Source organism: Humulus lupulus, chromosome 8 (assembly GCF_963169125.1).
Source record: "Humulus lupulus chromosome 8, drHumLupu1.1, whole genome shotgun sequence".
Classification (NCBI taxonomy): Eukaryota; Viridiplantae; Streptophyta; class Magnoliopsida; order Rosales; family Cannabaceae; genus Humulus; species Humulus lupulus.
The window spans coordinates 26,332,660-26,354,156 of NC_084800.1; the positions used below are offsets into that span (position 1 = coordinate 26,332,660).

Sequence of the window (21,497 nt, forward strand, 5' to 3'; positions counted from 1 at the left end):
TTTTGAAAAATAATAATAAAGTCTATAAGTTTAGTTTTTTTGGTAGAAACTTATGTGTTTTATAAAATTTTGACAAAAATGTCTTATACATTTTTTCTTAAAATCTAAATAAATAATAAGCTTCAAATGATGTTGGTTTATTTTATTTGAATTAACTAAAAGTAATAATTAAAATAAATTTCGAAATTTAGAATCAATAAAATTATATTAAAAATATAATAAATCAAAATACTTTGGGTAAGTATGAATTTTGCATTTGTAATATTGAAAAGACTGTTGGAACCAAATTGTGATCTCAAACAATGACAAGACAAAGTTTGAAACAATTTAAAGAAATTATTTGAGGAAAATACACCAAGTATGTGATTTTTTCTTAAATTTTGAAAAATATAACAGTTTTTTTTTCTAAAGTTTTTATACAATATTTCTTTTGTTTACATTTTAATGGGAGTTTTTTTCCATATATATGTAAAATTTTATTTGTATATCACATTTTATCTTTTATATATTTTTAGTAGTTAGTTTTGATATGTTTTGAGATTATATTTATAATTTTAATCTAATTGAATTATATTTTATAAAATATTTTTTTACATAATTCGTTGAAGAAAATAATCTAAGACATTCATCACCATACTTTTTATTCCAATTTCTTATTCTTTTCTTCTATTTTTTATTTTCTTCAATCAACATTTTATCCGTTGTAACTGATTACCACTATCAAAACAATTTTGATTTTTTTTTTGTGATAGTAATCATGTGTCACTGTCAATTTTTTTAGTGATGTGTGGTAACTGGTTATAACAATAAAAATCAGTTTTATTTTTTAAGTGGTGTTGTAGTAAGTAGTTATAACTATAAAAATAATATTGATTTTTTTAGTAATGTACCATTATCAAAATATCAACTGAATTGTAACTGATTACTTAGTGAGATTTGGAAAAAAAAAACTGATATGAAAAAAATAAACTAAATTGATCGTGAAGGTAATTGGTTACAACTAGATCTGAAAAACAAATAGATGTGAAAAAAAACTCAAATGCTATGGTAACCGGTTACTTTGTCAAACTTGGAAACATATAGGATCACAAACAAAAAAGTTAAACTAGTCATAATCGTAACTGGTTGTAGATTCAGATTTAAAAAAAAAAAATCGCTATGATACGTAATTACTTAGTCAGGTGTGAAAACAAAATAAAATCTAAAAAAAATAAAAACAATCAGATGCCATTGTACCCAATCACTTAAACAAATCTGAAAAAAAAAACCTAGAAATCATAATAGATCGTGACTGTAATTGGTTACAGTTACGTTTAGAAGAAAAAAAATTAAAATATGAAGTGCAAAAACAGATTTGAAATGACAAAACCAGATGTGAAAAAGAATAACTAAGAAAATAAAAATAAAATTAGATTTGAAGAAGAAGAAACAAGAAGATGAAGAACGAGAGGGGGAGGTACGTCGCCATCAAGGTTGGGGGCAGAGGTGTGTCGTTGTCGTCGAGGGCGTGGGTAGAGGTAGCATCACCGATGGAGGGCTGAGATGAGAGAATTAAATATGGGAGGAGAGAGGAAAAAGGAAAAAAGAGAGAGATATAACGTGAGGGAGATAAATGAGAATGTAAGAGAGTTTTGTGTATTTATGATTATGTTAATATATTTTATATATTATATAAATATAACATATTTAAATTTTTTTTTTCAAAACTTACTATATTTTGTATAATTAATTTTTTCCCCATAAATATAGAAATTATGTTTATATGTAAACTTGTCTTATTCTTTTTACATAAATTTGACTTTTTCTTTACATAAAAAAACCCACTAAGATAAGGCTATTGGTGAAAAAATAATAAAATACATGGTCAAATATGTATAAACCCATTGGAAAAATTTGACCCCCGTTCTGTCATTAGAAATTTTATATTTCATTCTTTCATCTTATTATTTAAAAAAAAAAAAGAATTTTTAAAAAATATGGCTTTTATACAATCAATGTGCAAAAATATGGGAGTTATACTTTTCTTAATTTGTATGGGAAATTTATTAAGGAAAAAGTTAAGGTATGGGAAACACAATTAGTAGCTAACTAAAATATGGAAATATCACATTTTTTTTATCATTATTATGTTTTCTTTGATTTTGAAAGTAATTTTTTTTCCATCATTTTTTTTCCTTACTTGTTTTTTCTCCATTTTTTCCTTTTTCTTTTTTTTTTTTACCAATTTTTCCTTCATCTTTTTTTCTTTCAATTTTTTCATTCTTCCTCTTCTTTTTTTTTCATTTTTATCCATTTATTTATTTTTTTCTTTCATTTGTATTGTTTTATTTTTTTTTTCATATTTTTTCAGTTTTTTTTCATTCTATTTTGTTATACCCAGATTTCGAGCCATAGTAAATATGACCTCGAAAGCTGAGTTCGCAACAAATGGTCTCGTGAGGATTAGAGTGATCTAGGATTGTAAGTCGAGCCTGCAAAGTATGATGTATGATCTCGAATGCGGTAATCTCGAAATGACCTCGATCTCGAAAGGTAGCTCCGAGAACACCTTCATCTTCAGGAACTTCGGAGCATGGTTCTTGAGCTCGATATCCCATCTCGAAAGAAACGTTAGCTCGGGAGATGTCAGTGGCTCGCACAATGACATGAGACCAGAAATGCTGGAGCCTTGAAGATACGCTATAACCACCTTGAATATCTACAAGTATTATAACTATGAGATGTAGCCCTCATTAATTGATGTAAATCCCCAAGAATTGTGGGATATTATTTAATACAGTTATACGCCCCCTGATCTTTGGGGGACGTTTCCTTTTATATCTGATTATTGACATTTAAAGCCATTTATTTTTATTCACAAAAGAGTAACTACCCAAAATATGTGGGATAGTATTCTGCATCCTTCTCTATAAATAGAGAAGGCATGCACCATTGTAAAGGACCGAAATTCTGATCCTTGAGAGAAAACTCTGTAGAATTCATACTAAAGAATTGTTCAGAGATAATCTTGAGGTTAATAACAGAGACTCGTGGACTAGGCAGATTTAACTGCTGAACCACGTAAAAAACCGTGTTTGATTCGTTTGTTTCTTTTGGCCATTGTCTTTAATTGTTTACATGCTCTCTTCTTTTATCTGTTGACGAAAAACGGCGTCAACATATTTATTCTTCATTTTTATATTTATTATTTTCTCCTTCCATTTTTTTTCTTTTTTTCACACATATAAGCTTTTTTTTTCTTCTTCAATTTTTTTCATTTTTTTCTACCAATTTTTTCATTCATATAATTTTCTTTTCATTTTTCCATTATTTTTCTTCTTCTACTTTTCATTCTTATTTATTCATCTATTTTTTTCATTCATCATTTCTTTTGTTTTTTTTTTTTCATTTTTGTACTTATTCTTTTCTCATTCTATTTCTTTTTTTTTTTCATTTTTTCCACACATATATTTTAACATTACATAATTATTCTACTATTTTTTTTATTTATTATCTTTTATTATTGTAATTTTTTTTTTAATAGTTTTTTCCACTATATGTAAAAAAAAAATCAAATCAATTTTTTCAGCATTTTCTTTTTACTGTAACACTTATAGGAATACCAAAATTTGGAAAGAAAACTAATAAAAATATGAAAACGTGAATGGGTAACTGGTTACCTTCACATTCTTTGTGTGTAAATTTCTGGGGGTAACTCGTTACCTTCACATTCTGATGTGTGTATATTTATGGTTTCTTTATGGTAACTGGTTACATATGTTACTAAAATCATAGTTACTTCTTCTTCCTTTTTTAATGAAGTGTTCTTCCACTTTTAATTTCAAATTTGATGTTTATTTTCATATTTAATATGAGTAACTCGTCACCCCTCTTAGGTAACTGGTTACCCATCTTATGGCAGAAAGTTACTCATCTCAGGATAACTGGTAACCACGAGTTACCCCTCCTGATGCATGTTATTTAACCTAGCTCTAAGATTTTTTTTACATAACTGTCAAAGATCAATAAAGTAACTGGTTACCTTACCCATAATTTGAAAAAAAAACATACAATCTAAAAAAAACGTGTTTATAATAAATAAAAAATCATTTTAAAAACAATTCATATTACAAAAAAAAATTTGCAAAACAACCAAAGAAAAATTTAATATAAAATTAGTAATATAAAAACAATATAAAAAAACAAATAAGCTAAAAAAATAATAATCAAATTTCAAACATACCCTTCCAAATTAATAAAACTTGATTAAGAGTAAAACTATGGCATAAACCAACTTTTATACAAAAATATGGGAAAATAAACCCATAAAAGTGAAAATTATTAAAAAAAGCCATAGATTAACTTTTTTTTGAAAAAAAGCCATATTTTTGCACACTCTAATAAAAATCCCATATAAAATGTAATTTCCTCAAAAAAAAATTGAAACGTTTAATGTTGTCAAATTACTTTATAAGAAGTTTTTATAACAAGGGTTAGAAAAAGAGCCTTACCAATAGAGTCTCTTTGTACTATCGACTTGTAAACAATTTTCGACGTGATTTTTTGTGTATATTGTAGTTATTTAAAACATCCTATAGATTTTCAGAAAATTCTAAATAATTTACAATGCCGAAAACTAATTTAAAAACAAGTTGTTGCACACATGACTAATTTTTTTATGCGGGTGGAAAACAACCCGTTTGAATCTAATTTTCGGTACTATAAATTATTTGGAATTTTCTAAAAAATTTGGAAAATGTTATAAATAACTACAATATGCAATGTTATAAAAAAAAAATCGTTTCAAAAATTGTTAATAGATCATAAACACAAAAGAAACCCACAAGTGGGGCTCTTTTTCTAGCCCCTACCATAGAAACACTCTACTTTATAAATTATAATTAATCAAATTTCACATTTATTAATTTATGTATAATGAAACAATTCAAGTTTATTATTTTGAAAATCTCTCATTTAATTATAACTCTCTCAATTTGTATCAAGAGCAAGTTAACTCGATTTATTATTATTTTGTGAGCTAATTAGCTATTTTTAAACACATGATTTTTTTAAGATAATAATAAATCAATTTAATTTTATAACATTTAAGGATTATACTATTTGAACCATGTATTTTGTCTCATTATCTGTTTGGACCCTATATTTTAATAAATTATTTTTTGGACACAATATTTTGTAAAATGGTTCTAGTAGACCCATGAACTCGATTTTGATCAAATATTTTTTTTAACTAAAATCACAAATAATTCACCATGCTAACAACCCAGAACAAAAACATTACTATTCTCACTAACAAGTGTGTTATTATATTCAAATTTGTGTTCATCAAAATCGAGTTTAGGGGTCTAATTGAATCATTTTACAAAACACAGTCCAAAAAGTAATTTTTTTTTATCCAAACATGTAATGAGACAAAACACATGGTCCAAAAATATATAAACCCTAAATTTTATTATTAATACACAATAATTTTAAAATGTAGTTACTTAAAAATAAAAAATAAACATTTATCATTTATACAAAAATGACATTAATACAAAAAAATTATATTTAAGCAATTTAAAAATAAAAATAAAAATTATATTTGTAATGTTTAAATAATCATTTTTAAAAATATTTTATTTTGTATTAATAATAAAAATTATAAAGTTTTAAAAGAAATAGTTTGACTAAAATAAAACTTAGGTACTATTCTTTAATAGATTTTGTGAGAATATAAAGACAAACAATATATTTCCTTAAAAAAAAACATTATATTCTCCTATTCAATGTTTTTTTTAAAAAAAGACATTATATTCTATTCATTAAACAATTAGAATTTTGGACAATAATTTTTTTTTTCTCTTTTTTGTTTATTTAATTATAAGATATAAAAATAAAAATAAATGGCGAGAAGAAGGGCCCCACTTATCCAATCAGCCTCCACACACTCAAAATCTCAACGTCTATTTCCTCGACCAACGACTTTCCAAGTTCCACCAACTGAACAAAGAACTCCATAACTCGTTCTCCATCCATGGCGGCAACTCCTCTTCTTCCCAAATCTTTCTCCCCATTTCTCAAAAAGCCACCTTTACTTCCCCAAACCCATTTCGTCAAACTCGCTTTCTTGAACTCTCGTCGTCCCAAGAGACCATCACTCAAAACCCATGCCGGAGACAACAAGGACCACTGGCTCGACTTTTTCGACGACGGAGAGGACCCAGACATGGAATATGGCTCCTTATTCACCGATGGAAAGCAAGAAGAGGATCCGAGACCCCCTGATAACCCCGTTAACCCATATGGTTTTCTCAAATTCCCAATGGGATTCAATGTGGAGATTGCTCCTCTCGGTCTGAAAGTCAGAGGAGATGTTAGGAGGTGTTGTTGCATGGTCTCTGGTGGTGTTTATGAGAATTTGCTGTTTTTTCCGGTAATTCAGTTGATTAAGGATCGTTACCCGGGAGTTCTAATCGACGTCGTTTCATCTGAGAGAGGAAAGCAAGTTTATGAATTGAACAAGAATGTGAGGTGGGCTACTGTCTATGACATTGATGATCATTTTCCTGAACCAGCTGAGTATACTGATATGGTTGGAGTTCTTAAGGTTAGTGATTTTTTCTTTCAAATAAAATAGATTTTAATTAATTACCCTTTATTTATTTTTTTCATTTTCACTATCAAACGTTTGCGATATGTTAGAAACAATGAAAGGGGTGACTTCACTTTGCACAATATTAGACCATTTTACGTAATGACTGTAAAAAAAAAGTCTATTTTCGCTGATTATTTAAAATACAAACAATATAAATATTCCAATTCAAAGGGTGTTGTTCCCTATTTGTGGTTTGTAGAATAGGTACTACGATATGGTGTTGTCAACAAAGCTAGCAGGGTTTGGCCATGGAGCCTTCATGTTTATGACAACAGCTCGGGACAGAGTTAGCTACACCTACCCTGATGTTAATGCTGCTGGAGCTGAATTGTTTCTCTCCAAAACATTCAAAGCAGACAGTTCGAATCTCTCTGATGGAGGGTACCACATGTGAGTTATTTCAGTAAGACACAATGTATGTAAATGAAAAGAGTAGGTGATTTGATACTTTGCTGAAATGGTATCCAAAACCCAACCAACCAAACAAACAAACAAACAGACAAACTCATATTGGTGTTTTTAATCAAGGTATCATAAGATGGCTGATTGGTTGGGAAAACCATTTCGGAGTGTGCCACGGGAATCAGTGCTCCCACTTAAAGTGTCGATTTCCAGGAAGCTGAAGGAGGTTGTAGAGGAGAAATATAAGAAAACAGGTGCAGAGAGAGGGAAATATGTTGTGATTCATGGGATACAATCAGATTCAAAGGCCTCAATGCAGTCTAAAGGTGATACTGATAGCTTGCTACCCATCCAAGTGTGGGCAGAAATAACAAGTGGTTTAAGGTGTGTGGTGTTGAGTCTCTATAAGACAGTTCTCATGTTATTTCTATATTTGATTGATGCTAGCTTTTATATTTTTTACTTTACTTGAAAGTCTGACTATTTTTCATTATTCAAACAGGGAATTTAGACCAGTTTTTGTCATTCCACATGAGAGAGAAAGAGAAGATGTTGAGTATGCTGTTGGGGATGATGCTAGCATTGTATTAATCACAACCCCTGGACAGGTTTGTGTGTGTTTATATCTAAATTGTTTGCAAAACAATTTCAGCGACCCTTTAACTTTTAGTAGGGGAACTGTACACAAAGTTTACTCCGGTGATACGAGTTACCACTAGCACCCTATGATTATTTATTTATACTACTACATTTTCCAACTGAAGTGGGAAAAAGAAAAAAAAAACTGTCATTTCTGTCGAAGAAAAGGGGAATGACAAAACGATTGAAAGGATTTTCAAACAAGTGTTTTGCACCTTTGGACATGCATCGAGGCTGTGATTATGTTTTGTACAATAATCAAATCTAATTATTGTACAAAACGTATTAAAGAAATTACCTTATTCCTCATAATCATCGTTATTTTGAACTTAATCACTTGTTACTTCTCTCAGCTTGCTGCTCTTATCAATGATTCAGCTGGGGTGATAGCCACAAACACAGCAGCCATCCAATTAGCAAATGCACGAGATAAACCAAGGTGACAATACATCAGTCGATTGTCTAGTTTATCAAATTTCCAAAATTTTAAATATGAATTATTGTAACATTTAAATCCTATCTCAACTTTTTTATTTTTATTTTTCAGTATCGCATTGTTGTGTTCAGAAGAGAAAGGGAACCTGTTCATTCCTAACGCTGAAGAGAAGAATTGTGTTGTAGTTTCCTCTAAGACTGGAAAACTTATAGATATCAATGTTGAAGATGTAAAGAAAGCACTTCCACTCTTTAATATGTCCTTAGCTCTAGTATAGGAGAGGACAGTGAAAAATTCATTTTTTTTTTCCTTTTGACTTGCAATGTTTGACCACCTTAGTTTGTATACAAGAATAGAAAGCAGCCACCAATACTTTCCAACTATATAAATAACAGAACAAATTAATGTTGCTTTAATAGTCTCTGATAGCATGTTTCATTGCTTATATTTGCCAGGCCAATTTTACCTAAAAGGGTTGGTCAAACGGTCAAAGATGTGATTTACTCTTACGAGATCTGAAGTTCTAGTCCTCCTGAAAACTTATATAGTAATTAGTACAGTTTTCTGGCCACCAAGATTTGAGTCCTTCTGGATACTTACATAGCAATCACAATAGTTTTCTGGTGGCCAAATATTAAGGTTAGGCGGGTATTGCCAAGCCAATTTTCACCTTCTTGACTTGTCTTCTCAAGGAGGCCTTAAAGACAATATGAAGAACTATGATAAAGTAGAAGAAAAACATAAATGCCAATCATGACATCCCAAAAGACTAAAAATCTCATAAATATAACTAAGCATTGAAATTATTCAAGTGGTGTCTTAATTTTCCCGTCCATACAACATACTACCAAAAAACAATGTGATATCATATGGCTTTATTCTTCAACTGCAGTTGTTCTAGCTTAAGAGATTGGCTTGGCACGAGTGGTAGGATCTTCCTTCGATTCTATGTGTATTATAAACACATATCCTAGTGTCCACAGAAGAATGTATTGAAAGGGCACCCAAGATAAACAAGCGAATAAACTCACAATGCTTCCTACATACTGAGGATCTTGTATGTATCCAAATGGAAATTCTGTCACCCATGGAATGTTCTTCCCAAAGCGTACTCCATAGTAAGTGCCAGATTCACCAAGTAATTGATACACCCTGGAGTTTTTTACAACAAAAAAAGTAAGATATACAGCCAAAGATAATACATGTTAATTGTTCAAATCCAAAATTGATTTTTGGTATTGAACCGCAAAAAACAAAGTGTTTAATAGAGAGGATCTTGGACCAGGACACATTGTTTGTTTGTTAGCCTACAGTTAAGCATTTTTCACTCTTTCCCCACATGTCTAATTGACAGGGACGCCAACACATTAATTTGCTGGCGCTGGAAACAAATAAGAGTTGGTTGAACAATGGTGACATTGAATTAACTGATCACTGGTGCAAGAAGCAACAAGATCAGACATGAGCTGAACAAGTATCAGCATACTGATGTGTATCACAACAAAGTTCTGGACATCTTGAAAGCTAGTGGCTTTCACTCATTTAGAATCTAATCTCAGAACCCCAATCAAGAAATTTCTTAGAAAAAAGCATCAAAGAATCCCAATATTACAAAAACAGTAATGAATAAGACAACACGCATTGAACTTTTTAGCAAAAGGGTTATTTTTTTAAGCCATTATTGAAACTTGTACACATGAAAATACACAGTTTTATTATGGCCCTGCAAAGTTGGGTCTTTCACTGACCTGAAGTTGAGGAACTGGCCAAATGCAAAAAGGGGCCAAAAGTAGAGAGGGGGAAGCCATGAGAGAGTGGAGACAGAGAAGAGAGAGACGAACTGGATTAGCTTGAGGAAATGGGAGACCAAAGCCATCACTTTCGATGGGTCCCGACCTTTTCCACACAAGTCGACCCATGTTTGAGGATAAGTCCATAACCAGTAGTAGAATGGGAATGGTGCGATTACTCCTATAGCTGCTGCTACCCCCATTTTCTCTACTGTTTTCCTTTTCACTTTCTCGGGAAAGTTCTGATTTTTTTTTTATTTTCCCAACTTATCTGACTGTTAGTTTTAGTTAGTTAGCAAGCTTGGATATGGGCCAATTAGCTGGGCCGTTGCTGAGCAAACTTGAGTTCTAATATCACGGGGCCAAGGCCCAATTTTATTTTGATGATTAATTTCATAACTATCATTTATTTTTAAATGACGAATTATACCACCCAATTTATAAATAAATATATATACCACTTTTTTTTTACTATTGATAATTGTAAGTATACTTTAAAAAATGACGAAAAATCTAATTATCATCAGAAAATTAGGCTTAGTAGTACAAAATTGTTTAGTTTCCAATTATATATTTAAGTTAATTGCTTACATCACACACGCCAAAAAAAAAAGAAAAAAAGAACAGAATGTGTGTTGTTTATAATATTTTGTTATTATATGTAGAAAAAGTTCAATTAAAAGTTAGTCCAAATAGTAAAACAAAAATTGAAGGAGCAAAATTAATAATTTCGAAAAAATGAGGATTATTATATAAAAAAATAGTATATAATTTTGTTTTTCAAAATTTGGGGGACCAAGGCCCCTCTCTTTAAACTCTGTCTTGTCAATGTGTATACATTATTATTGTCTTTAGAGCTCCCAATTCTAAATTAAATATTTCCAAATAATTAAAATTTAGTCAAATTTAAACAGAAAATAATTAAAGTTATATTACTAATTATCGTAATAAACCCTGATTATAACACAACTAAAAGTTTACGTATATCTAGATAAGAACATAGAAGTGATATTCAAGGTAAAGAGACATATGAAAATTAATCAAACGAACATCGATGGTTATATTATACTATAATTAGTCATATATAGTTGATTTATGTCAATTCTGAGTATGACAATATTGAAAGACGTGTTGTTATCGAAGGTCCACTTCAGAGATCGAACTATATAGATACATTTATCGATTGATTTGATCATAAACAACAACAATAATTTCACACAATTGTTAAAATTATGGGTCCCATAAAACAAAAGGGATGCAATATTAATTACTACGTAATACCCAATTGGCCATATTGTTAATCATATTATTATGTGATCACTATTCACCCATAATAAAAAATTTCCTTTTTTAAATTTATTTATTAATAATATGGTCCCTAGCTAGATGGATAAGGAAATTTCATTAAGTATACCTCACATCTAGTTGTAATGTGTCAATTTATAGATGCCTCTAGTTTTTTTTATCTTTTAATAAAATGGTCTTAATTTTGACCCTTTATTCTTTTCCACACAAAACTAAATAATAACTATATATATATATTTATTTGTTTATTGTGTGTCTAAATAGCTGATTTATAACTTTAATTCTATGTAATCAATGTGAAACCATGAGAGTACTAGACCTTTATTATATATTTAGATTTGTAATGCAAAAAAACATATTGCATTTTTTTTGGCTGACAATAATATAAATAAACATTAATATTGTCCTTTTTAGAGCACATTAATAATATTAATATTGTTCATATAATTAAGTACTAATATGTGGGTGCATAATAAAATAGTAATATAAGATATTTATATAGCATGCCATGCATAATCTTAAATTTATATTATATATTGTCGGAAAGTCAATAATTAATTTAATATTTTTTAATATTCTCTTAAAAATATATATAGTTTAACCTATGTCCTATATAATTATAGGAAATTTTTTTAGTGGGGCCTTCAGAAAGAGCTCTATTGTAGGGCTCTTAGTATTTCTCGATCAGTAAATAGATTTTGGCGTGATTTTTTTTTATGATCGTGTATATTGTAGCTATTTAGACCATCAGTGCGATTTTCAGAAAATTCCGAATAATTTACAGTACCGAAAACTTGGTTCAAACATGTTGCACGCGTGACTAATTTTTTTTATGCGCGTGGAAATCAACATGTTTGAACCTAGTTTTCGGTACTGTAAACTATTCGGAATTTTCTGAAACTTTGCAGGATGCTCTAAATAGCTACAATATATACGGTCATAAAAAAAATTCGCACCGAAAACTGTTCACGGGTCGAGAAACACTGAGAGCCCTACCGATAGGACTTAAAGTAAAGCTTGTCCTATAATTATATATAATTTTTTTCTTTCTTTGTTGGAAGTAGGTATTATGCAATTAATATGAGAGAGGGACCACACATTTTTCAGGAAATGGACTACTTTACCCCATGTGATGCCAGATGCCAAGAATTAAATACTACCCCTTTTAAGGCGATTATATATATAAATATATTATATGTGTAAAAATATATTAAAGATTGATCATAATATATTATTAGTGGTGCAAAATTAAATAAAAGAAAGGGATGTACGAGTACATGCATGTCTATCTCTATTATGGAATGTGTTAAGTAGTTTCCTATATTTATCGAAGTTTTATGATCTTATTATGTGATATATATATATATATATATGTTTTATGGATTTATAACAACATTAACATTAAAATTATTATTGTTATTGTTATTATTAGTAGTAGTATAGTGGTGTCTTATCATAACTCCAAAATTTAATTATTTCCTTTTTTGGCATAATTTTGCAGTATCTTTATTAATATGTGAATTTATTTCTTAGTCTTACGAGTTATGATCGAGTTTATAGCTTTTTGAAATAAAGATCGATTCGAACTAAATATATTATTGAATAATATATACAAAGTAGGCTTACGAAAGAGAATTTGAATCGATTCCTATATCATAATTTATACATGTCCCATTTTCTAACTAGTTCACATTCATATAGTCCCCAGTCCTCACCTTATCAAACTCAATTCACAAATAAGTTTTATATCTATAGACATATAATATATATATATATATTCAAGATTATATTGTAATAATCTATTATACGAAATAAATGAAAAATATAGTCAAGATAAGACTTCATTATTAAAATAATATCATATATATATATAAATAATTAAACTCGATCCAAAAGTGTGTTATAACGTAATCAATATATCGTAAGCTAATAGTAATATTATTATTATAGCGATCATCATCATGATTTGATGTAATCAATTATTATTTTTCTTTGTAGATTATATGCTAATTAGATAGATATAGATCCATAACTCGAGACTCTTATTGGACAAACAGAGTAAACGTTAATACTTTTGAAAAGTAATAACTTTGAACCATATAATTTGAAAATTTTAAAAAGTTAATCAAAGAGAAAAAAAATAATGATAAAAATCGACAAGAACAAAAATATGTTCAATTTATGAATGAAATATATAAATATTGGATAGGATCGAATCATATTTTTTCCAATATAGAAAAGTTGTTTTTCAATTTAAACCACAATAATTGTGCTATATGCTGAACAAAAGAATATACCTTTGTTCATATAGCTCTCTATGTCCCTAATAAAACTTTATATATATTTACATAAACATCTTATTTTGATTATATATAAATACATTTGTCAATATATATACATATAAATATATATAAAACGGCGTAATATTAATGGTGAGCATTCATACCCGTCTTCGACCTTACTATATAGTACATATGGTCATACAAAGTAGTACATTTTTTTTAAATAATTAATTTGAAATTTTAATTATGATATCATTTGCCATAATAACATCGTCTTGATTATTATCATTATTCTCAAATTTTTATATCATAATTCTTATATTGAATTACTTGATGTGATTATAATAACATGCTATTTGTTTAGCATTTTTTATTTGTATCACACATCAAACAAATTAAATTAAAATTAAAAATATCATTTTATTACTACACTCTCTTATAAGAAAAATATATATTATTACAGCGACATATATCATTGTAATAGGAGGTCTAATGCGACGACAAGAGTCACCACAACATTTTTATTAAGGGTGGATCAACTTAAGAATGACAAATAAATAAAGTTAAAATAATAATAAGAAAAAGAACATAAGGTTTTTTTTTTTTAAATTGCTGAAAATATTAGTGGATAATCACACTGCCAAAAAAATTCTGTCTCTATTATGACAAAAAATAATGTAAGATTAAAAAATATATTAAAAGTTATATTTAAAAAGATAATAAACTAAAAAAATCATGAACAACAATTGTCATTGCAATAGGTATGTGTCGCCTCAATTTGTCATTTTGGCTGATTTTTCTAAACCTTATTATTATTATTATTATTATTATTATTATTATTATTATTATTATTATTATTATTATGTATTTTACAAATATATATCTCATTAAATTTATATTTAAAAAGCACATGAAGCTCAAACAAAATACCGATCATATTGTTATACATATTAATTTGATTGATATTTAAAATAAAAGAAAAACATGTCTTGATTTCATAAAATTCTCTCAACGAGCTAGCCGAAATCAAAGTAGGAAACTATAGGACGTATCTTTTTTTTTTCCTTCAAAAAATAATTCATTAATTAATTAACCAAAGGTCTATAATCACATCATTTCAAGAAAAGAAAAACACGTTTATATAAGATCAGACTAACATTTATCACACTATGTAATTGCCCTTTAAAAAAAAATAGCTGACAATCAACTCACACGGATAACGAAAGTTAGTTATATATCAACTTGATCATATTATATTGCTTTGAAATTAAAACTAATCATTTTCTCATATTAGTGATATCAAAATAAATGTAGTATATATAGCTTTGTAAAATGTAGAATAATTATAAAAATATTCAAATAGAGAAAACATATTAAAAAATATCTCTTAATTATTTTTAGAAAATTGTTTTCTTTTATTCTTTTCTCTACTACTCTTTTTCTTTATTATAATTTTTTTCCTTAGTAAAATTCAAGATCCAAACAAAGAGCTAATTGAAGATATTAGGAAAAAAACAATGGAGAGAAAATGAATAAAAATATTTACTCATTTGTTGTGTGTATAATAATAAATGGAATCAAAATGGGAGTGAGAGTATGAATTGGAATGGAATGGTAAGAGAAAATGACATGCAATAGCAAGTCATTTTCAAAGTTGATCAAAACCCTACTACTCATCTCTATGAAGCAAAACAAAAACTCATCACTATATAAAAATATTTATATTTATATTATTTATATATATAGTGTACTAAATTAGGTGTGTGGACCCTTGTTTTATTCAGAATTGGGAGTACTTACAATGTCTTATTTTTAAGTTTGAAGACCTGTCTAGAGCAATTCCAGAATATAAATGTTAACATTAGTACAAAGTCTCATGACAATCAAAATCAGCAAGTTTTAGATGAACTTTCCCTTTTCCCAAATTATTATTATTATTATCATTTGGTTATATCATCCTCATCAGCATCGTCATGATCATGATCATGATCATCATAATTATCATTACCCCTTGAGGTTGATCAAATTATTATTGTAAAGCAAAGTCAGTATACTTTCCAAAAGAAGAAAATCATTAAATCATTTCACACTCGGTTTTTATTTACATATATATAACATTTTAAACACAGATAAACGACAAAGCTTGAGCATAGGGATTAGAAGCATGTATCATATAATATATCCAACACAAGTGCATTCAATAAACTCTTGTTCGATTATTACACATATTTAGGCAATCATTCTTTTGGAAATTGAAAAAGGAAAAATAATCTTATATATGAAAATGTATTGATCACACTTGGAAAGATCATATCCACTAGCTTTGCTTATCAAAAAACGTGGTGCATTCGGCTGCATGCTTCTCTCTTTTCTCACACCACCTTCACCAATAATTGATGCAAACAATTAATAAATATATCTATATCTATAATATATATATATATATCATACCTTATTATTTAATGTATAGATCGTATTTTATATTTTTATAGGGTAGCCACTATATACTAGTACTACAAAATATATTCGTGGTTTCTATGACTTAAATGAGTTACATATAAATGAGAGTAGTACGTAGTACCTTTTCTAAGTACACACAATCACACATGATAATAATTTGATATTTTATTTGTTCAATAATATTTCCTACACACATAACATGTTAAGTTATTACATTTATATTTACATAAATATATATTTTGTAAAATCATGTGATCAAATGATAACTTGTTATGCATGCTTCTAGCACTAATTAATTTAATAATTAGTTGGCTGTTAATTTAACTTGGTTGTTAAATAAATCAAAATAAGAGGATCTCGATCCATGGGTGATGATATCATATATTAATTTTAATATATAGATTATATCTATAGATAAATATAATACAGATTATTATTATTATTATTTAAATAATCTATAATGTTATTTTTATAAGACAATATGGTATCATCAATATCAACATCATATAGTTATCATATTTCAAGTTGACACTGCACATGATAAAGACTATGTACCTTTCTTGCTTTTTTCAGCTTAAATGTTTTTTCTTTTCTTTTAATATTTAACGTTTAGTTCTTTTTTATTTATATATTATTTTAACGTATAGAAATATGAAGGGCTTGTACCATCTGAAGCAATAATTGACACAATATCTGGTCAATCATCGCCGAACAAATTAAATACTATTTATATTTACATTAACATTTAAATAATTAATATAAATTAATAAAATAAAATAAAAAAAGAATAGAGAGAGAGAAGGAGATCTTGCGGCTATATACGCAGTACTACGTAACCTGGTAGGGACACCACGTAGAAGGAGAGGACCTCTCTTTGGTTGTTATATATATATAGGGAGGCACAGAGTGGAGTTTATTGGAGAACATTGCAAAAAGAAGAAGAGAAACCTATACACTACAATTAGCTATATACATATATGTGTGTATATATATATTGCTACAGAGAGAGAGAGAGAGATCATTAAATAATTGAGTAGTAGTGTGTAAAGGAGTGTATAAATAGTACTACTTATTCTGATATATATAGTTTTACATATATATATAAAAAGTGTTAATAATGGTGGTAGTAAAGATAGCAGCGGCTGAGGAATCAGCAGCAAGAGTTGAGGAAGGAGTAATGGTGATAAGAGAGTATGATGAGGAGAGAGATAAGGTGGCGGTGGAGGAGCTTGAGCGCCGCTGTGAAGTTGGTGGCGGCCGCCGTGGTAAGCCTTCGCTTGTCACTGACCTCATGGGCGACCCTATTTGTCGTGTCCGACATTTCCCAACTCACATCATGCTGGTATTATATCATATCATATCACTCTATTATATATAAACATCTTTTGTACATACATATACAATACATGTATATATAGAGAGTATACGTACGTACGTAGATTTTGATGGGTTTTATTTTTATTTTGAGAAATTTAAATAAATATTAATAATTGGTGAAGGTAGCAGAGTACGGAGAAGAGAATGAGATTGTGGGCGTAGTAAGGGGTTGCGTCAAAAACGCCACAAGAGGGAGTTCGCTTTATGTAAAGTTGGCATATATTTTGGGCCTAAGAGTCTCTCCCACGCACAGGTACTTTTCTTTTCTTTTTATTCTCTTTCTCTCTCTTTCTCTTTCTCTTTCTAATTATTATTTTTAACCGTTATGTAATTTCTTAAACCAGCCCTCAAAATCTCTCGGGAGATAAGCATGACCTTATTTATTTAGAGAAATAGTTTTTATTTGGTTAATTTCTATCCTGATTTTCTTGCCACACTTACACAAAACTAGCTAGTAATAGTGTTTTTGTTTATATAAAGTCAAGTTATTCCTTGTTACCTACAAATATCTTTTATATATTATTACCTTTGTCGATTCTAGTTCCCATGCCACCATTATTATTATTGTTCAATCTCCACAACGCAAGAGGAGAGATTAGATTCTACCATAAAGAGAAGAGGAAATGTTCCTCGTATCATGAAAAGAAGCTAGTAAGAGCTCACTAAGCTACTCTCTCTCTCTCTCTCTCTCTCAATGAAACACATGCTTCCACTAGGAAATAGAGAGAGAAGCTGTTTTTCTTTCACTAATTAAACATTCATTATTTTAATAGTAATAATTTTGATAGAATGTCGCATTCTCATTAATTTCCACCATTCTCTCTCTCTCTCTACTTAATGAAAAATAAAATAAAAACAAATCAGTACCATTTATACTATTGCTCATCCCACACACAGTGTGATCCACCCACTGGGTTTTTTTTAAAAAAAAAAAAAATTGATTATTCTTTTTGTTATTATTTTCTTGTTCCCCTTCCTTTTGTCCCCTTTATGTTTTGTTTTTCTCATTGGTATGTTAGACAACAGTCTCTCTCCGATGTGACCCCCAATATCAATTGCATCTTATGTTCTTCACTTTCAAATATATATCCTTTTTACACTATATCATACATATCCTAAATGTTCCTTCTAACTTTTTCAATAAGACCCACTTTAGAAAGTACTCTCACCCCACTAGATTTTTTATTTTTTCATTTTATTTTTGTCACCGATGTACTAGTAGTAGTTGTACTAATTGTTAATAACCAAATAATTGATAATAATAATAATATACAAAATACTTATATGTACTCTAATTTAATGGTACACAGGAGACTTGGTATTGGTACTAAATTGGTGGAACAACTAGAAAAGTGGTGCAAAGAAAAGGGGGCGGAGTACGCGTACATGGCCACGGACTGCACCAACGAGCCCTCTATCAATCTATTCACAAAGAAATGTGACTACACCAAGTTTCGTACCCCAACCATGTTGGTGCAGCCAGTTCATGCTCATTCCAAGCCCATACCCTTAAGCATCGCCATTATTCGAGTTCCGCAGAAGCTCGCCGCCTCTATGTACTGCCAAATCTTCGCCAATTCGGAGTTCTTCCCCAAAGACATAGACGCCATTTTAGCAAGCAAACTCAACTTGGGAACTTTCATGGCCGTACCAAAGAATTCCCTCCCCAAATGGGACCCCAGGAAGACGATGTTTCCCCCTAGTTTCGCGTTACTAAGCGTTTGGAACACTAAGGAAGTGTTCAAGTTACAGCTGAAAGGTGTCTCGGCTTTAACGTACGCATGCTGCGAAGGAAGTAGGGTTTTGGATGCATGGATGCCATGGCTGAGGTTGCCTTCGTTCCCAGATGTGTTTAGGCAGTTTGGTGTGTATTTCATGTACGGACTCCACATGGAGGGAAAGCAAGGGGTGAGGCTCATGAGGTCTCTATGTACCTTTGCCTATAACATGGCTAGGGACGACGGTGGATGTGGCGCCGTGGTGGCCGAGGTGAGCCAGAGGGACCCTGTTAGAGTGGCCATTCCTCACTGGAGGAAGTTCTCTTTGGCCGAAGACCTTTGGTGTATCAAGAAACTTGCAACGCTGCATGGAGCTCGAGAGAAAGAGACTAGTACTACTACTGCGATGGCCGAGAGATTTGAGCCGTCTGATTGGACTAGTTCTCGATCATCTTCGCCAGTGATCTTTGTTGACCCCCGTGACTTTTAATATAATAATAATAATATTAATTTAGATTTCATCGTCACCATGATGTGTATTTCTTACGTACACACACAAAAGCCAGGGATAAACAAATGTGATCACTTGGTCTGGTAGAGTTTCAATCTTGTACATTTCTCCATTTGTAAGATGTGATCGATCTCAGCTTAATTTAGATCCAAGATTAATGAAATCTACTCTCTTCAGGACCACTTAGAAATAAATATCACAACACGAGAGAGAGAGAGAGTCCTATTTAAGAAAAATATGTTCATATATAGTACTAGCTAATCCACCTTCTAATGATTGGTTTCAATTGTTTGTTGTTACCGAAACCTATCGTACTTTGTTATATGGTTTATTAACTGAATCCGAGACAATCATATTTGCAATCTAGTTAACAAAAATAAAAATTCATAATAAGAGATGTTGTCCACTTTACTGACAATAATGAGATCATGAAACTTAAGCCAAAGTAAATATATATATATGTATATCTAGTGCTTCATTATTGTTGTCTTCGTACAATTATATTCACTAAAAAATAAGTGTATGGATAAACATTCTACTAGCTAGAATAAAAAGTAGCAATGCTAAATAGCTTAACTGAAAATGGCTTGTGGACAAAAAAGAAAAGGTGGGAAGAACATGCTGCCAACCAGCGTGTTAAATTTATTTGTTTTCTCAGGGTATTTATTTTTAATTTAATTTTTTGGGGAGGGCATCATGATCGATTAATATAGATCACAATTTGTGAAAGATGCAGCCGCACCTCAAAAATTGGCTCCACTGAATAAAGTAAGAGAGAATCTAAACCTAATTACCAATAAGAAACTCAGATAGTCAGATTGTATTGTCCTCATACTTAAGTTAATAGATCATTAACGTGTCATAATTATAAATAAGACATCTCTCTATTGGTCCCCCACCTGCACCGACCGTACGTACAAAAGAAAAATAAAAGTCTCCAAACCTTTCAAGAACTAAATGAACAAATCATAACAAAACAGAATCACAAAGTAAAAATATATAATATGAAAAAGAAAAGCCATTTACCTAGAATCCAGCTACCTGTCAAACTTTAAGTTCCACTGCTAATGGCCTACCTCACAAGTGTCAAGGTCCCTCTTCCCTGCTTTTCTTTCCCAAAGATACTGAGACCACAACAGCAATAACATGGGTAGTAGTATAGCCATGAAGTTGTACAAGGTATATAGTGCTTTTTTTTTTCTGTGGTGTTTATCTAGGCTTATTTTGTACACCATGCACAATTATTCTATTGTTACCTTCACGTGTACGAATGAATAAACAATGGGATCTCACCAAAATTTTATATTATATATTTCAAGCCAGTATTATTGATATGAAGCGTGGTATGTACACAACTGATTTAAGTACTCTTTCTGAAGAATCAAACACTACTACACAACCCAATTTATATTACTGCAATATATTATTTAAAATGAAGTCCCAAAGAACTCTCTTTCTCTATCTCACTCTTCCCAAAAATATTACCCCACTAAAGTTTATCTATGTAATAAAAGCATGTGTAATATATTGGCCTTTGGACATCACAGTTGAGAACTACAGAAACGCTATATATATATATATTTATATACTATATCCATAATACATTTCACCACTTCAAAACTTTATCAGATATTGATGCAAAGACTTTCAATACTTCTTCCTGGTTAGTCAATATATGGAGGCTTAGATGCTTTTGCGAAAGTGTTGTCATAGAGTCTTGGTCATTATCTTTTAATGCAAAGTCCCTTATCTTTTAATGGAATTCTTTACCAGCGATTAAAATATAGTGGTGTGCAACATGCTTCCCAACTGGTAATCTCTGGAATAACCTAATACTCCAATTAGAGCAGAGCACCACTTAGTTTATTCAGTATTACCTATGAGCTGAGGACACGAACAATACCTATGGCATAGTCCAAGAATGTTGCCTATAAACTCTC

The 21,497-nt window shown here is 29.9% G+C and overlaps 3 protein-coding genes across 3 annotated transcripts; 2 read left to right on the plus strand and 1 right to left on the minus strand.

Moving 5' to 3' along the window:
- The first annotated feature begins 5,962 nt into the window (after positions 1-5,962).
- Positions 5,963-8,530, plus strand: LOC133796473 (photosynthetic NDH subunit of subcomplex B 1, chloroplastic). The gene is made up of 6 exons (XM_062234004.1): positions 5,963-6,589; positions 6,837-7,027; positions 7,166-7,423; positions 7,542-7,647; positions 8,032-8,117; positions 8,226-8,530. Exons 1-6 carry the CDS (start codon positions 6,017-6,019, stop codon positions 8,389-8,391), a joined length of 1,380 nt encoding a protein of 459 aa, XP_062089988.1. The 5' UTR covers positions 5,963-6,016; the 3' UTR covers positions 8,392-8,530.
- A 338-nt stretch (positions 8,531-8,868) lies between these two features.
- Positions 8,869-10,315, minus strand: LOC133796474 (phosphatidyl-N-methylethanolamine N-methyltransferase). Its single transcript, XM_062234005.1, has 2 exons — positions 9,863-10,315; positions 8,869-9,266 (listed from the first exon to the last, which is right to left on the minus strand). Exons 1-2 carry the CDS (start codon positions 10,105-10,107, stop codon positions 9,017-9,019), a joined length of 495 nt encoding a protein of 164 aa, XP_062089989.1. The 5' UTR covers positions 10,108-10,315; the 3' UTR covers positions 8,869-9,016.
- A 6,554-nt stretch (positions 10,316-16,869) lies between these two features.
- On the plus strand, positions 16,870-19,739 carry LOC133796477 (probable N-acetyltransferase HLS1). Its single transcript, XM_062234007.1, has 3 exons — positions 16,870-17,293; positions 17,451-17,581; positions 18,639-19,739. The coding sequence occupies exons 1-3, from the start codon at positions 17,069-17,071 to the stop codon at positions 19,534-19,536; spliced, it is 1,254 nt and encodes a 417-aa protein (XP_062089991.1). The 5' UTR covers positions 16,870-17,068; the 3' UTR covers positions 19,537-19,739.
- Positions 19,740-21,497: the final 1,758 nt, after the last annotated feature.